This window comes from Chiloscyllium plagiosum, unplaced genomic scaffold, assembly GCF_037043375.1.
Source record: "Chiloscyllium plagiosum isolate Xiang-an unplaced genomic scaffold, Cpla_swu_hap1 HiC_scaffold_3, whole genome shotgun sequence".
Lineage (NCBI taxonomy): Eukaryota > Metazoa > Chordata > Chondrichthyes > Orectolobiformes > Hemiscylliidae > Chiloscyllium > Chiloscyllium plagiosum.
In genome coordinates this window covers 111,713,168-111,729,588 of record NW_028270141.1, presented here as the reverse complement: position 1 = coordinate 111,729,588, position 16,421 = coordinate 111,713,168, and the positions used below count along the sequence as shown (strand labels likewise).

Below are 16,421 nucleotides of genomic sequence, written 5' to 3'. Positions count from 1 at the left end.
CTTTGTTCTGAAATCTTTTGCACTAGTTACGAATAGGTTACCACATAAAATGCAGGCTGGAATCAGAAGGAGTGAGCTATTCCAACATCACTTTTAATTTTGAACTTGTTTTAAATTTGAAATAAGTGTATTGTAGACCTGCAACTCAAATTTGTCATAATTTATAACTGGAATAATATTCATGTTCTTTCCCTATTCTTCCCAGTTTAAGTGAGAAAAGATCAATTTTAGTCTCCTTTTGTCTGAGAGAACCTGGGCAAGATGAGAGTGAATATTATGCAGCTGTGTTTGTTACAACAGTTCTTGCCTTGTTGCATCTTTAACCCTGCTGCTTTTGCAACACACCGAACCAGCTGCTTAACACAGTCTTTTATGTTAATGTCATAGTCTGTATGATGCTCAGGGAAGCTTATCAGAATTAACCCAGCAGTTTTGTATATGCCCTTGTGTGGCCAAAAGGACTAGGTATGTCCTTTTTCTGGGACCTGCAAAGGAACTCTGGAACTCAATATGCTGCTTTGGGCACTGCCATCCCTCTCATCCCATACACAGGATCCTTTATGAATTTGGCTTTGAAAGAGAGAGAGAGAGAGAAAACATGCTGCCAGCTTCCCAACCAGGAATTAACATCCCTCTTAAACTCTGCATAGCAGTAAGTGCCGATACCTTCCAAGCGGAACTGACTCGGTGGATTTATAGAGGGTGAATATCATTGGGTTCACCCAAATGACCTCTCCAAGTTCAACATATATTCTGTTTCCATGTGTAAGTGGGCTTTCTGTCCGTCTGCCTCTGAATGGGAGAATCTCTATGTTGATGCGAATGTTGTTATGATGTCTAAATTTGATGCAGAACTTTAATACACCAGACTTCCGCCTCACTTTAAGAATGATTAAATTTCTGAATAGGCAGAGGGCTGAGGAAGTGCGTTATCTGCCTCCATTTTCATTTTGAATGTGATTAAACTGAGGCTCACTTTGCCCTCAGATAGATGAAAAGGATCTAATGGTATTCTTGTCAAAAAGCAAGGGAGTTCCCTCAAATTCCGAATGAATATTTATCCTTCATTCAACATCAGAGATCAAAGGATCATCTAGTCGTTATCATTGCTATATGCAGATTGGTGGCCACATTGTTAGAATGTAATAAAGACTGTGCTACAAAATTGGCTGTAAAACAAATTGAGAGGACTGGTGGCTGTGAAATATCTAACATAAATCCTCATCTCTTTCTGTTTTTTTTCCATTTTGTAAAACAGTTTGCCATTTATAAATCATAATGTAAAACCAAAGTATTATAAAATACTTCAGAGAGCCAATGGCCCAGTGGTATCATTGTTGGACTATTAATCCAGAGACCAAGGTAATGTTTTGGGTACAAAAACAGAAATTGCTGGCGGTCTGGCAGCACCTGTGGAGAGAAAGGTTCACTGGACCCAAAATCAGAGTAATCGAATGTCGGGGCCCTCCATTTCGTGTTCAGCAGCAGGAAGAGCAGGAGCGATGACAGGGTACTGCCAGGAAGGTGAGTCACTGATTTAAAAACTTACCTCATGAACAGGTGAAGCGCACGCTGAGCAGGAGTGACCACGGGACTGCTGAGTAAATGAAGTAATTTATTTGGGTGGTTACGTTACCTGAAACACTACTTAGGTAGTGTCTCCTACCCACCCCCCTCCTCTAATTAAAAAAAGGTTCTGTGCGCTGGATTGGTAAGGTAACTAGTATGTTTTAAATTTTTTATTTTTCAGTAGTCTCTTTGGAAACTTAGAACAGTGGGAATGGCGGTTAGGGCAGTTGAAAATTCCTCTTGTAGAATGTGGGAGGTAAGGGTCACCACTAGTGTCCCTGCTGACCTCATCTGCGGGAAGTGCGCCCAACACCCAACTCCTTGAAAACCACATTAGGGAACTGGACCTGGAGCTGGATGAACTTCGGATCATTCGGGATGCAGAGGCGGTTGTTGAGAGGGGTTACAGGGAGGTAGTCACACCTCATGTACAAGAAAAAGGCAGATGAGTTGCAGTCAGGGGACGGAAAGGAAACCAGGAGACAGTGCAGGATCCCCTGTAGCCGTTCCCCTCAATAACAAGTATGCTGTTTTGGATATTACTGGGGGGGATGACTAACCACGGATAAGCCATGGGGTGCAGAATCTGTCCTTGTTGCTTGGAAGGGAAGTGGGGAGATGAGCAGAGGAGACAGATAGGAGGTTCTGTGGGAACAAGAGAGACTCAGGTTGGTGTTGCCTTCCAGGTGCCAGAGTTCGTGATGTCTCGGATCGTGTTTTGGGGAACATTGAGGGGGAGGGAGAGCAGCCCCAAGTTGTGGTCCACATAGACACTAACGACAGAAGTAGGAAAAGAGATGGGGATTTAAGGTAGAAATGCAGGGAGCTAGGGTGGAAGCTGAGAGCTAGAACAAACAGAGTTGTTATCTCCGGTTTGTTACTCGTGCCACGTGCTAGCATGGCAAGAAATAGTGAGAGGAGTTGAACATATGGTACAGGAATGGTGCCGGAGGGAGGGTTTTGGATACTTGGATGATTAGGACTCATTCTGGGGTAGGTGTGACCTATACAAACAGGATGGTCTACGCCTGAACCAGAGGGGTACCAATATCGTGGGAGGATGTTTGCTAATGCTCTTCAAGAGGGTTTAAACTAATTCAGCATGGGGATGGGAACCTAAATTGTAGTTCCAGTGTCCAGGAGGCTGAGAGTAGTGAGGTCAGAAATAAGATTTCAAGGTCGCAAGAGTGCACCGGCAAACAATAGGTGATTTGAAGTGTGTCTACTTCAATGCCAGGAGCATCCAGAATAAGGTGGGTGAACTTGCAGCATGGATTGGTACCTGGGACTTTGATGTTGTGGCCATTTTGGAGACATAGACAGAGCAGGAACAGGAATAGTTGTTGCAGGTTCTGGGATTTAGATGTTTCAGTAAAAAGACAGAAAATATTAAAAGAGGAGGAGGTGTGACAATATTAGTCAAGGACAGTTTTGTGGTGGCAGAAAGGATGTTTAAGGACTCATCCACTGAGGTAGTATGGGCTGAGGTTAGAAACAGGAAAGGAGAGGTCACCCTATTGGGAGTTTTCTATAGGCCTCCCAAAAGTTCCAGAGATGTAGAGGAAAGGATAGCAAAGATAATTTTGGATAAAATTGAGAGTAACAGAGTAATTGTTATGGGGGCTTTAACTTTCCAAATAATGACTGGAAGTACTATAGTTCAAGTACTTTTAGATGGATCAGTTTTTGTACAATGCATGCAGGAGGGTTTCCTGACACAGTATGTAGACAGGCCAACAAGGGACGAGGCCACATTGGATTTGGTACCAGGTAATGAACCTAGCTAGGTGTTAGATTTGGAGTTAAGTGAGCACTTTGGTGATAGTGACCACAATTTCGTTATGTTTACTTTAGCAATGGAAAGGGATAGGCTTATACTGCAGGGCAAGAGTTATAGATGGGGAAAGGCAATTATGATGCAATTAGGCAAGATTTAGGATGCATAGAATGGGGAAGGAAACTGCACGCAATGGGCACAATTGAAATGTGAAGCTTATTCAAGGAACAGCTACTGTGTGTCCTTGATAAGTATGTACCTATCAGGCAGAGAGGAAGTAGTCGAGCGAGGGAGCCATGGTTTACTAAAGAAGTTGAATCTCTTTTCAAGAGGAAGGGGATATGGGCCGGGTGCTGGCAGGTGATACTAAATTGGGTTGGGATATCTGGTCGGCATGGAGGGGTTGGACCGAAGGGTGTGTTTCTGTGCTGCACATCTATGATTCTGTGATAAGAAGGCTTATGATAGAATGAGATGTGAAGGCTCAGTTAAGGGACTTGAAAGTTACAAGTTAGCCAAAAAAGACCTAAAGAGAAAGCTAAGAAGAGGAAGGATGGGATATGAGCAGTCATTGGCAGATAGGGTCAAGGACAACCCTGAAGCTTTCTATAGATGTATCAGGAATAAAAGAATGATTAGAGTAAGATTAGGGCCAATCAAAGACAGTAGTGGGAAGTTGTGCGTGGAGTCTGAGGAGACAGGAGAAGCGCTAAATGAATATTTTTCATCAGTATTCACACTGGGAAAAGACAATGTTGTTGAGGAGAATACTGAGTACAGGCTACAGGCTACCGAAGGGTCTATACTCCACTGTAATGTTCTGTGTTCTATGTTCTAGACTAGATGGGATTGAGGCTCACAAGGAGGAGTGCAATTCTGGCAAGTGTGAAAATAGATAAGTCCCCTCGGCTTTATCCTAGGATTCTCTGGCAAGCCAGGGAGGAGTTTGCAGAGCCTTTGGCTTTGATCTTTATGTCGTCACTATTAGGAATAGTGCCAGAAGACTGGAGGAGAGCAAATGTTGTCCACTTGTTCGAGAAGGGGAGTAGAGACAACCCTGGTAATTATATACCACTGAGCCTTATTTCGGTTGTGGGTAAAGTATTGGAAAAGGTTACAAGAGACAGGATTTATAATCATCTAGAAAGGAATAAGTTGATTAGGGATAGTCAACACAATTTTGTCAAGGGTAAGGTGTGCCTCACACACCTTTATTGAGTTCTTTGAGAAGGTGACTAAATAGGTGGATGAGGGTAAAGCGGTTGATGTGGTGTGTATGGATTTCAGTGAAGCGTTTGACATGTTAAGCTATTGCACAAAATATGGAGGCATGGGATTGAAGGTGATTGAGCAGTTTGGATCAGAAATTGCCTTGCTGAAAGAAGGTGTTGGTTGATGGGAAGTGTTCATCCTGGAGTTCAGTTACTAGTGGTGTACCGCAAGGATCTGTTTTGGGGCCAACACTGTTTGTCATTTTTATAAATGACCTGGATGAGGATGTAGAAGGATGGGTTTGTAAATTTGCAGATGACACTAAGGTCAGTAGAGTTGTGGATAGTGACAAAGGATGTTGCAGGTTACAGAGAGACATAGATAAGCTGCAGAGCTGGGCGGAGAGGTGGCAAATGGTGTTTAATGCAGAAAAGTGTGAAGTGATTCACTTTGGGAGGAGCAACGGGAATAAGGAGTACAGGGCTAATGGTAAGATTCTTGGTAGAGTAGATGAGCAGTGAGATCTCAGTGTCCATATACTTGGATCCCTGAATGTTGCCACCCAGGTTGATAGTGGTTAAGAAGGCATACAGTGTGTTGGCTTTTATTGGCAGAGGGATGGAGTTTTGAAGCTATGAGGTTTTTTTGCAGCTGTACAAAACTCTGGTGTGGCCGCACTTGGAGTATTGCATACAGTTCTCATCATTGTGTTATAGGAAAGATGTGGAAGCGTTGGAAAGGGTTCAGAGGAGATTTGCAATGATGTTGCCTGGCATGGAGGGAGGGTTTAGATTAGATTAGATTAGATTACAGTGTGGAAACAGGCCCTTTGGCCCAACAAGTCCACACCGACCCGCCGAAGCGCAACCCACCCATACCCCTACATTTACCCCTTACCTAACACTACGGGTAATTTAGCATGGCCAATTCACCTAACCTGCACATCTTTGGACTGTGGGAGGAAACCGGAGAACCCGGAGGAAACCCACACAGACATGGGGAGAACGTATAAACTCCACACAGTCAGTCGCCTGAGGCGGGAATTGAACCCGGGTCTCAGGCGCTGTGAGGCAGCAGTGCTAACTGCTGTGCCACCGTGCCGCCCACAAAGGCTGAGGGACCTGAGGCTGTTTTGGTTCGAGCGAAGAAGGTTGAGAGGTGACTTAATTGAGACATAAAAGATAATCAGAAGGTTAGATAGGTTGGATAGTGAGAGCCTTTTTCCTGGGATGGAGATGGCAAGCATGAGGGGACATAGCTTTAAATTGAGGGGTGATAGATATAGGACAGATTTCAAAGATAGTTTCTTTGCTTAGAGTGTAGTAGGGGCGTGGGATGCACTGCCTGCAACAGTAGTAGACACGCCATTTTTGAGGACAGTTAAATGGTCATTGGATAAACATATGGATGAAAATGGAATAGTGTAGGAAAGATGGTCTTCAGATTGGTTCCACAGGTTGGCGCAACATCGAGGGCTGAAGGGCCTGTGCTGCACTGAAATGTTCTATGTTCCATGTTCTATGTTCTAATCAGTGTTAACATTTTGGTGATTAACCAGTGACCCTTTCTGTCCACAGTTGCTGCCAGACCTGCTGAGCGTTTCTAGCAATTTCTGTTTTTGTTTCTGATTTCCAACATCCGCAGTTCTTTTGGCTTTTATTTAATGTCCTGCATATCTGGGTTCAAATCCTGCCATGGCAGATGGTGAAATTTGAATTCAATAAAAATTTGGTGTTAAGAGTCTAAATAATGATCATGAAATCTTTGTCGATTGACAGGAAAAGAAAAACTCATCTTTCACGAAGGAAACTGTCTACTATACCTTGTCTGGCCTAAATGTGACTCCAGACCAATGTGGTTGACTCTTAACTGCTCTCTGGGCAATTAGGGATGGGCAATAAATGCTGACTGAGCCAGCGATGCCCTACATCCTGTGAATTAGTTTTTAGGAAGTTTTTAAAAAACAAATACACTATTTAAATATAAAATTGCAACTGAATTATATATGCAGACCCCAGTCCATCCCTGCACAGAATTCTGACCCTGCTTTGCTTGATGAGTGGATCATTCTGTTCTCCATATATTAGAAAGGTCAGCTGGAATATGATTTTCATAAAGATATTTACGATCATTCCTTTTCACTGAACGATATGGTAATGATTGTGTTGAATGCTATAAACCATAAATTAATGATAATAATGACTTTGGCATCCCTCAATTCATGGTTACTGGTGAGACAGGTTTTCTGGATCGTTGATCCTTCGGCTAGCTAAACCGAGGCTAACCTACTTTGAAACTTTGTAGCTGCCGCTAGTGCACAGGTCTGCTATTGAAAGGATTAAAGTTTCACTACTGTTTATTGCTACCAACCTTGTCTGGTTAAATCATGGTAAAGATACAGCGAGTTGAACAAGAAATACTGCGCAAGCACAATTTTGTGCAAATATGAAAACCACAAAAGAAACTGGTCAATCTTCATATCATGGTTAATCATTCACTTCACCTAAAAAGGTTGTGTAAGCGTTCATTAATATTTTGTGCAACAGTGTCAATGATATTTTGTAACGGATAAAAGATGCACATAGATAAATGATGAATATTTTATATTTGCACAGGATCTTGTACTTTCATTTATACTACTTTCCGCAGGATTTGGGCTTTGCTGAGTAGGCCATTCAGCAATACTTCAGTGTAGCTTATAGAAATAAATTGTGAGACAATTTAACTGATTCAATTTCTGTTTTGTTGTCTTAAGTTTCTCAGGGACCTGGCATTTGAGGTTAGCTAAATGAAATTTCTCTGAAAGAAATCAGGTAAATAATCAGTCAACAATGGGTTGGAAGTTAAAGGGTGCTGATGGAGCTGTGGAAGAGCAAATTACCTCTCAAATTTCAATGCTTGCTGCATTTATGTAGCATTGGGGTGGAGTGACAGATGGAATTTGCTGGAATGGTTGCATATTTCATCAGGAAAATAGAGGATGCATGAACATATACCTAGAGAGTTGTCAAAGTGTGCGACTTGTTTTCTGTTGTAATAACAGAGGTGAACAGTGTAAATGCATTTAAAAGGAAGCAGGTTAGAAATCTAGGGGTGGAAGGAACAGAACAACATGCAGATATAATTTAATGAAATGAGGTGGGAGGAGGCTTATAGATCAATTAGTCAAAATAACCTGCTTCCACTCTGTGAACTCCATATGACTGTATAGTTTTGCCCATATAGTTGTACATGAGCAGGAAGCAATCATGCAGAGATTTCCCTCCAGAGATTCAAAGTGGGGTGGACCTCATAATATGGAAGTGGTCTTTGAAGGAGCAGAGTTGTTGATTGGGATAACCTTGTTTCAGTTTTCCTTAACGGTATTCTTTTGAGATTTAAGTTAGTGAAAAGAGACAGGGGGATGATCAAACACCGTGAACTGATTAGAGTTCCAAGAGGCAACTGAACCTGATGTGAGAGTGATTTGACAGAATATTAGACGAGGTGTTTATATGAATGTATGTACATCCATGTTATTTATGAGATTGAATCTAAGAGAATCTGGTTTGACTACTTCTAGGGATGCTGAATATAAGGGATTGCAACTGTCACTTGATCAAGTAACAGCAACAAAACCATCCTTTTCATATGCAAACTCAACCCCAACCATCACGGACTCAAGGAAGACAAGCAAGTCCCGTCTTAGCCGAACAAAATCCAAGCCAAGAACATCACCTTATCCACAGGTGAATATCTCCAATTGCTGTTATGTTTGAGTGGGTTAGCAAAAACCTTAAGAAAAGCTGTGGCACATGTACACTATCAACGCTCCATGACAGGATACTGGGACCATGTTTGTCTGAACACCTAATTTTGAGTGTAAAGCAATAGAGATAGAATTGTTAAGTTTTAATTCTCCATGTTAAAGCTTAGTAATTTTCCCAAAGCAGTTGCTTCCAGAATGCGATAAAGATTGCTATTTTATTCAATGCCATTAATACGAAAATACATTGAGGCTAAAAATCAATGAGGATGGGCATACAAGGGTGTGCCTACCCAGAAAGTACATTGCCAACCCCACGGTGAGTCAGGGAGAGAAGGTCTTGCTGCTAAGGACACATCTGAGGCTTTCACACATCAAAAGACAGCAAATTGCTGGATAGCTTACCGAGAGATTATCACACTCTTCCCTCAGAAAGACAATAAAATGCCAAAGTGATCCTCTTTTTCTGATGGTTTCAAATTTAAAAAAGACTTCTGCTTTTTTTCTATAGATTGCTGTCCCAGCCATTGATTAAATCAAAACATTAAATATTCTAAAGAGCTGTGTTTTCTTTGAGAGAGCTCATGCAACAGATTATGGCTCAAAACTGCAAAAACATCATATTATCATATAAGAACCAATAATTCCTATAGCATTGTAGTGTACTGGGTGCAAAAATCTTCTATAATTGGCTGCAGAGGTTTAGACAGTGCACAGAGTGCAAAGTGTCCCACCGTATAGGTCCCCTGTGCATCGGGTGTCTCCACTCGGACAGAGCTTGCACATTATTTAACATCGACGTTTCGGGCAAAAGCCCTTCATCAGGAATTCCTGATGAAGGGCTTTTGCCCGAAACGTCGATTTTGCCTGTCCTCGGATGCTGCCTGAATTGCTGTGCTCTTCCAGCACCACTGATCCAGAATCTGGTTTCCAGCATCTGCAGTCATTGTTTTTACCTCATTATTTAACATCCCCAATTTATATGTAAATTAGTGACAAGATACATGGTACACCAAGAATGATTCCAGAAATTCCAGATGTCAGTGCCTGCTTGCAGAGGACACCACAGAGGTCTTTTAGGAAACTCTTCTACTGTCTTACTATTTGTTCCCTATTCCAAGGAAGGCCAACCATTGTCACAAGTTGTCTTATGAACTCCAATACCTAAACAGTGCAAAGGGGTACTTCTTGAGGGGCAATAAAAACAGCACATCTTTCTCGATAGCAAACAGCATGTGCTTATGTGACCTCCATGCCTTCCCAGAACTTCAACAGCTACTTGCTCAGACTGCTTGCAAAGTATTTAAATTAGCTGACCTTGCTTAATAAGGATAGCTCAGTTTGGAACTCTACTAGGTTACAAGGTAAGTAACCAATGAATGGCAGCCCCACCCGCTGCATTATCATGCCCATAGTGTAAATATAGTCTTGTTGAATAACTTTAAATTCTCTTATTTCTTTTGGCAGAAACATTGATGTTGGAAAATGCGTTGAGTTCACTAAAATTTATACATTTAGCAATGAAATACTCAGATCAATTTTCATAAAAATAATAGAGCTACTCATGAGCCTTTGGGCTGAACATTTTTTTTCCTGTGATTAGCAGTTTAAAAGCGGTTTCACCTTGAAGTGTGAGAGCCACAGTGCATTGCCAGTATACTGTAGGAACTCTGAAGTTGTGAAATTGTGATTCAGACATAGTGAAACCAGTGTTCCTCGTGCATTTAAGCTTGTGTTTAATTCTTCCACCATATGTGGACATTGGTGGCAGGACTATAATTTGTTGCTCATCTCCAATTGTTAGTGAACTGAATGACTTGCTATGCTATTGAAGTGGGTAATTAAGAGTCAACCACATTGTTATGGGTCTGGAGTCAGGTGTAGGCCAGAGTAGGTAAAGATGCCAGATTTCCTTCCCTGAAGGATATTAGTAAATGATAGAGATTTTTATAATTGATGATAGTTTCAATTACACTGTTACCTGAAATAAATTTTTAAATCCATGTTTTCTGATTCAAATTAAGTTCTTGCAGCTACCATGGTGGGATTTGAACTGATAATACTGTAGCATTAAACTAGCCTCTGGTTTACTGGTGCAATGTCATTACCACCATGTTACCATTTCCCATAGAGTATGTGTGCAGTGCTTTGTGATAGTGTGACTGAGCAGTATGACTCTGTGCTCTTTTGTATGCCTTTGAAAATGTGCCGGTGTAAAATTAAAGATTTCTTTAAGCAATTATGACACTGACATTATTTCCCACAGTGGCAGCACTGTGCTCACATAGAACGTGATATTGACCCAAATTTGTTGATTAAGCACAAATAAAGTTGTGATTAAAAACAGAAATTCCTGTAAATGCGAAGTAGATCTGGCAGGAACTGCCAGAGAAAGAAGCAAGTTAACATTTCAGGTCAAAGATCTCCCATCTACAGCCTGTCTGTTTAGTTTGGAATCCCAATATCTGTAGTAATTTCCTTTGGTAAATTGTAATTCCAGTCTTAAGTCAAAATCATAACTTTATAAAACTGTAGAATAGCTATGGCAGAGAAGGAAGCTATTTGGCCCTGCTGTGTCCATGCTAGCTTTCTGCAAGACCAATTTATCGCCCCACTCCCCTGATTTTTTTCCGTAGCACCACATTTTTTTTTCTCTTCGGACAAACAATTATCCAATTTTAAAAGTCATGAAAGCATCCACCACCCTCTCAAGCAGTGCATTCCATACCCTACCTGCTTACCCATTAAAATGTTTTTCCTTGTGTCATTTTTTTTTGCCATTCACCTTAGGTCAGTGTCCTTGATTTTTCCATTCATAAATAATGTCTCCCCAGCTTCACTTCACTTCACTTCTCTTCAGAGAACAGCCCCAGCTCCTTCAGTCTAACTGAAGCTCTTCATATTGGAACCATTCAGTGTAAACCATTTTTAAAAAACTCATTCACAGGATTTGTTGGGCAGCAAGCATTAGAGATCACCCACCTCTGATTGTCCAACATTGTTGTGGACTTGAAATCCCTTGTAGTTCAGACCAGATAAGCAAGGACATTAGTGGGCCAGATGGGCTTGTTCAATAATGAACAACAGTTAGGTCATCACCATTTGATTAGCTTTCAATTCTAGATTCTTACTGAATTCAAATTTCATCATTAGCTATGGGGATTTTGACTATCAGCACCCCTAGTGCTTTTAGGTTAAACCATGCTTTTTGTAACCATAACTTTACATTTGACCACAGGATGGTCTTCCAATCCAACATCCACGCCTTTGCTAAGATTACCTCTTACCACCCCTGTGGCATCAACTGGCTTTGCCCCTGTCTCAGCTTGTCTGAAGCTGAAATCTTCATTCATGCTTCCTTCACCTCAAGAGTTGACTAGTCCAATGCATTGCTTGTTGGCCTCCCACATTCTAATCTAAATTTGAGGTCATCCAAAACTCTGCTGACATGTCTTAACTAATACTCCTGATTAGTGACAATAGTTACAACCTGGTGCAAATATTGTCCTTTCATATTGAGATACCTTGACCAAGTTGAATAGTGCAAAAAACCAGCAAGGGTGAAGAAGCCAAGAGGGAAAGTGACATTTATCATAATATAAAGGTTAGGTGGTGCCTTGAGTGGAATGTATCCTCCCGGGAAGGTAGAGTGAGATGCAGTGTTGTGGGGGGACCCAGTAATGATGGCGAAAGAAGCGTGATGGAGGGCCTATCATATTTTCAACTCACCCCTTTGCCCCTCTCGTCCCAATTTGATTCCAGCAAGTTTAGGTTTAAAGCCATGCTTCTCATCCTGAAGTCATTGGAGATCCTTAAAAGCCTCATCCTGCCACTGCAGCATTCAACCAGTGCTGGATTTGGGACTGCACTCTGTGGTAGCCTGTCAGGTGAAACCTAGGGGTGTTCCTGTGTCCTGATGGTGGGGACCCCGTCGCTTCCTGCTTGGGCAGCCTGTGCAGCAAGGTGTCTCCATGCCTGAAGACCACTACCTGCCCTTTCAGCTGAAGGGCAGCTGGCACCTCCCTGACTATGACAACATGAGAGCTTTGAGATATTGGACATGAGGATGAAACAATATCTTTGCGGCCTCTTTTGATGTTGGAAAATGCAGGAAGAAGCAAAAAGATGATATATGTAGAGCAGAGTGGAAGCAAGAACAATTGAAGGCACTTTCTCATTATTACTTAAGGTTATTTTAAATGAAACCCAGTTACAGATTTGTGATCCTTTCAGTAACTTTATCCTTTCTTTCATCCTCTCCTCTCTTCCAGTATTCTGGATTTCACAAAGAAAGATCTGAATCGGACCATGAGAGCCAATGGGGAGGAAGTCCACTGACAGATAATGCTTCCCCACAACTGCTGGGTCACACAGAAGGGTCACAGCCTTCCCAGCACGACATTATTTCCTGTGCCTATGGACAGTTTTCCGACAGAAATTCGTTGTGCTACGGCTTTGCCCTCGAGCACTCCAGATCGGTGGAGGAAAGGCAGTCCCACTTCCACACATCACCGTGTGAGGCTGGAAGGTGCGAGGCAGGCAGATACTTTCTTGGGGGCTCGCAATCTGGAAGAGAGAATTGGTGGAACTCCTCTCGTATGACACTAGCTCTGACTAAGTCGTCTCCAGAGAGCAGGGAGGGATATGAAAACAGCATGCCACACATAGCTTCTATTCCCAGTATTCATGGTAAGCTCACTTTAAGGAAGGATCACCAGAAATTGGAAAATTTGCAATGTAGGAAGCAATCATTTCAATCAAAGACTGAATTACATTTTATTAGGAAAAGAAATCTTATGACTTGTTCAGTGAGCTTTTCTATTGTAACAAAATAATCTGAGCGCTGATACATGAGGCTAAATTGCTTCTAAATGGCATACTGTCAAGAAGAGAATACTGATGGGACTGATTTTTTACACTTCTTAAGTGAATGGGTTTTGAGTAAGTTAAAATTGGGACCCTTCACAATATACTACCTTTTGGAAATTCAGAGAAAAACCAGTGTACGTAAGGACCGCACTCAATAATCTGAGCTTCCCTCCAATTAATGCAATATGTATCTCTGCATCAGATAGAAAGATAATTGCTTAACAGGGTTAACCTCCTCTTGTTTGAAAAGCAAGATGAAAATTTACCCTTCATACTTGGGCAGTAATCCTGTGGAAAATATCACCTTCCCATTGTATAATTTGCTGAAATTTGGTTCAATTGAAATGGCGTTTTGGCCAACATTCACTGCTCAACTAGCATGGCAGAAACAAAATAAATTAAAACTACATTACTATGTCACATTCTTGAGGTTACTGCACAATATTAGATTTCATCCAAGTTACATTTGCATAGATTGAGGATTAGATACTAAACAGGAAACTGTGAATAGGTACAATTGTGTCATTTCCAGGTTGGTAGACTGTATAACATAGAACATAGAACACTACAGCATAGAACAATACAGTTGCATTACAGTGCAACTTCGGCCCTCGATGTTGCACTGCCCTGTCATATTAATCTGAAGCTCAGGAGAAAGGGAGGACTGCAGATGCTGGAGATCAGAGCTTAAAAATGTGTTGCTGGAAAAGCACAGCAGGTCAGGCAGCATCAAAGGAACAGGAGAATCGATGTTTCTTGAAGAAGGGCTTATGCCCGAAACGTTGATTCTCCTGTTCCTTTGATGTTGCCTGACCTGCTGCGCTTTTCCAGCAACACATTTTTAAGTTCTAATCTGAAGCCCATCCCACTTACACTATTCCATGTACGTCCATATGCCTGTCCAATGATGACTTAAATTCAATTAAACTTGGCGAATCTACTACCGTTGCAGGCAAAGCATTCCATACCCTTACTACTCTCTGAGCTCTTCCTCAGGAATGAGGGTCATTCCTGATGAAAGGATCTCGCCTGAAATCTCGATTCTCCGGCTCCTCGGATGCTGCCTGACCTGCTGTGCTTTTCCAGCACCCGACTCTCGACTCTGATCTCCGGCCTCTGCAGTCCTCACTTTCTCCTTTGGGGAATACAGTACCTATTCACCACACTCAGTGAGGTGTCCTTTTTTCCTTCTGACCTCCGATTTTCTTTGTACCAAGTCCCTTGAATTCTTTACTCAAGACACATTATTCTGTCTCTCAGTCACTAGCTAGAGGCAGCAGCTTATAGGTAAATGGTGAGTGAGAAAACACCAGCTTTCTTCCAATGCTTTGTTAGTTCTGTGCAAGGAGAGAGAAGATGTTGTCTTTTTAGAGTCTGGAGCCTTTCTGCCACCAGATTGACTCTACACAGATGGACTATCAGAGAGCTGTTGTCATGCTGAGCACTTCAGACCTACAATCAATCAATAGATAAATCAATCAATAGACTTCTCTGGTTTAAAAAAAACTGCCCTGAATACATATTCATGATGATGTTGAGTCCAGCAATCTTCTTCCACTGCCCTTCCATGTAAATATGACTCACGAAGAGATACAGTAACTTGTTACAACACTGCAACACCTCCTTATATAGTTTCTGTGGTTTAAAACAGTATCCTTTTCACATTTTGGTCCACCACTCAAAAGTAAAGGAAAATGAAATGTTATGGTCTTTACACAATCCCTGTCAGTGAGTTAGAGGTGTCGATCAGTTATATCCAAGTTTGCTGAGAATACAAATCTAGGTGAGAAAGTAAGCTGTGAGGAGAATACAAAGATATGGATCAGTTCAGAAAAATATTCAGATTGAACATATGATGAGCAAGTGTCAACATATCCACTTTGGCAGGAATAATAGAAAACAGCATTTTATTTAAATGGGAGTTGCTGGAAAATGTTGGGATTCAGAAGGGCGTTCTTGTACACAAAATAAATAGAATACCGTGTAGATCTGGCAAGAAATTAGGAAAGCAAATGGCATGCTCATCTTTATTACATCAGGATTGGAGTATGAGCATATCAAAGACTTACTACTATTATATTAGGTCTTAAAGAGACCATACTTGGATACTGTGTCCAGTTTTTTTGTTCTTATCGAAGGAAGGATAAATCTACCCCAGAACCTTGAGTTGTCTGATTCCTAGAATTAATAGTTTGTATTATGATGAGAGTATGAGTAACCTCGACCCATATGCCATAGAATTCAGAAGGATGAGAAGCGATCTCCTTCATAATATAAAAATGAATAAAGAACTTGATGGGCATGTACTGGGAGTATGTTTTCCCAGCTGAGGAGTCTAGAACTAAAGGTCACAATCTCAAAATAAAGGAGCAGCTAATTAAAATGGAGATGAGGAGAAATTTCTTCATTCAAAGGATTGTGAATCTTTAAAATTCTCTGAGACACTGTACATACTCATCTGTTGAGTATGTTCAAAACACAGATGAATGGAGATTATGAGAGATGGGGAGAGTGCAGAAGGGTGCAGGTGAGGTTGACAAGCAGCTGTGATCTTATTGAAAGGCGCTGGGGGGCCACATAGTGTAAACAGCTTTCATAATGAAAGGAGTAGGGACTTCTTGCTGCAATTGTACAGGGCCTTGGTGAGTATTGTGTGCAGTTTTGGTCTCCTTATCTGAGAAAGAATGTTTTGCCTTTGGAGAGAGTGCAGCAAGCATTTACCAGGCTGATTCCTGTAATGGCAGGACTAATGTATGAAGAAATATCATATCAATGAGGAATATATTCATTGGAGTTGAGAAGCATGAGGGGAGATCTCCAAGAAATGTATAAAATTCCAAAAGGACTAGACAAGGTAGATGCAAGGTAGTTGCAGAATGGGTGTTCCTAATTCAAAAATGAGATAATGAGAGTCCAGAGAAAATATGTTCTTGTTCAGGTGAAGGGCAAGGCTGGTAACTGTAGGGAATGTGTGATGATTAGAGAAATTGAGGTTTTAGTTAAGAATAACAAGGAAGCATACATCAGGTATAGACAGCAGAACTCAAGCGATTCCCTAGAAGAGTTTAAAGGCAGTAGGAGTATACTTAAGAGGGAAATCAGCAGGGAAAAAAGGGGACATGACATAACTTTGGCAGATACGTTTAGGGAGAATCCAAAGGTATTCTACAAATACATAAAGGGCAAAGGTGTAATGAGGGAGAGAATAGGGCACCTTAAAGATCAGCAAGGTCACCTAAGTGTTGAACT

General features: G+C 41.4%; 1 protein-coding gene across 4 annotated transcripts in view; it reads left to right on the top strand.

Annotated features, from left to right (window-relative positions):
• sim1a (SIM bHLH transcription factor 1a) overlaps window positions 1-16,421 on the top strand; it is a 91,897-nt gene that overhangs the window by 61,553 nt on the left and 13,923 nt on the right. For all 4 annotated transcript variants that reach the window (XM_087982535.1, XM_087982529.1, XM_087982525.1 and 1 more), the window contains exons 10-11: window positions 8,121-8,286; window positions 12,575-12,992. In XM_087982535.1, coding sequence (XP_087838661.1) covers window positions 8,121-8,286; window positions 12,575-12,992 — 584 coding nt within the window. The remainder of the gene's footprint in view (window positions 1-8,120; window positions 8,287-12,574; window positions 12,993-16,421) is intronic.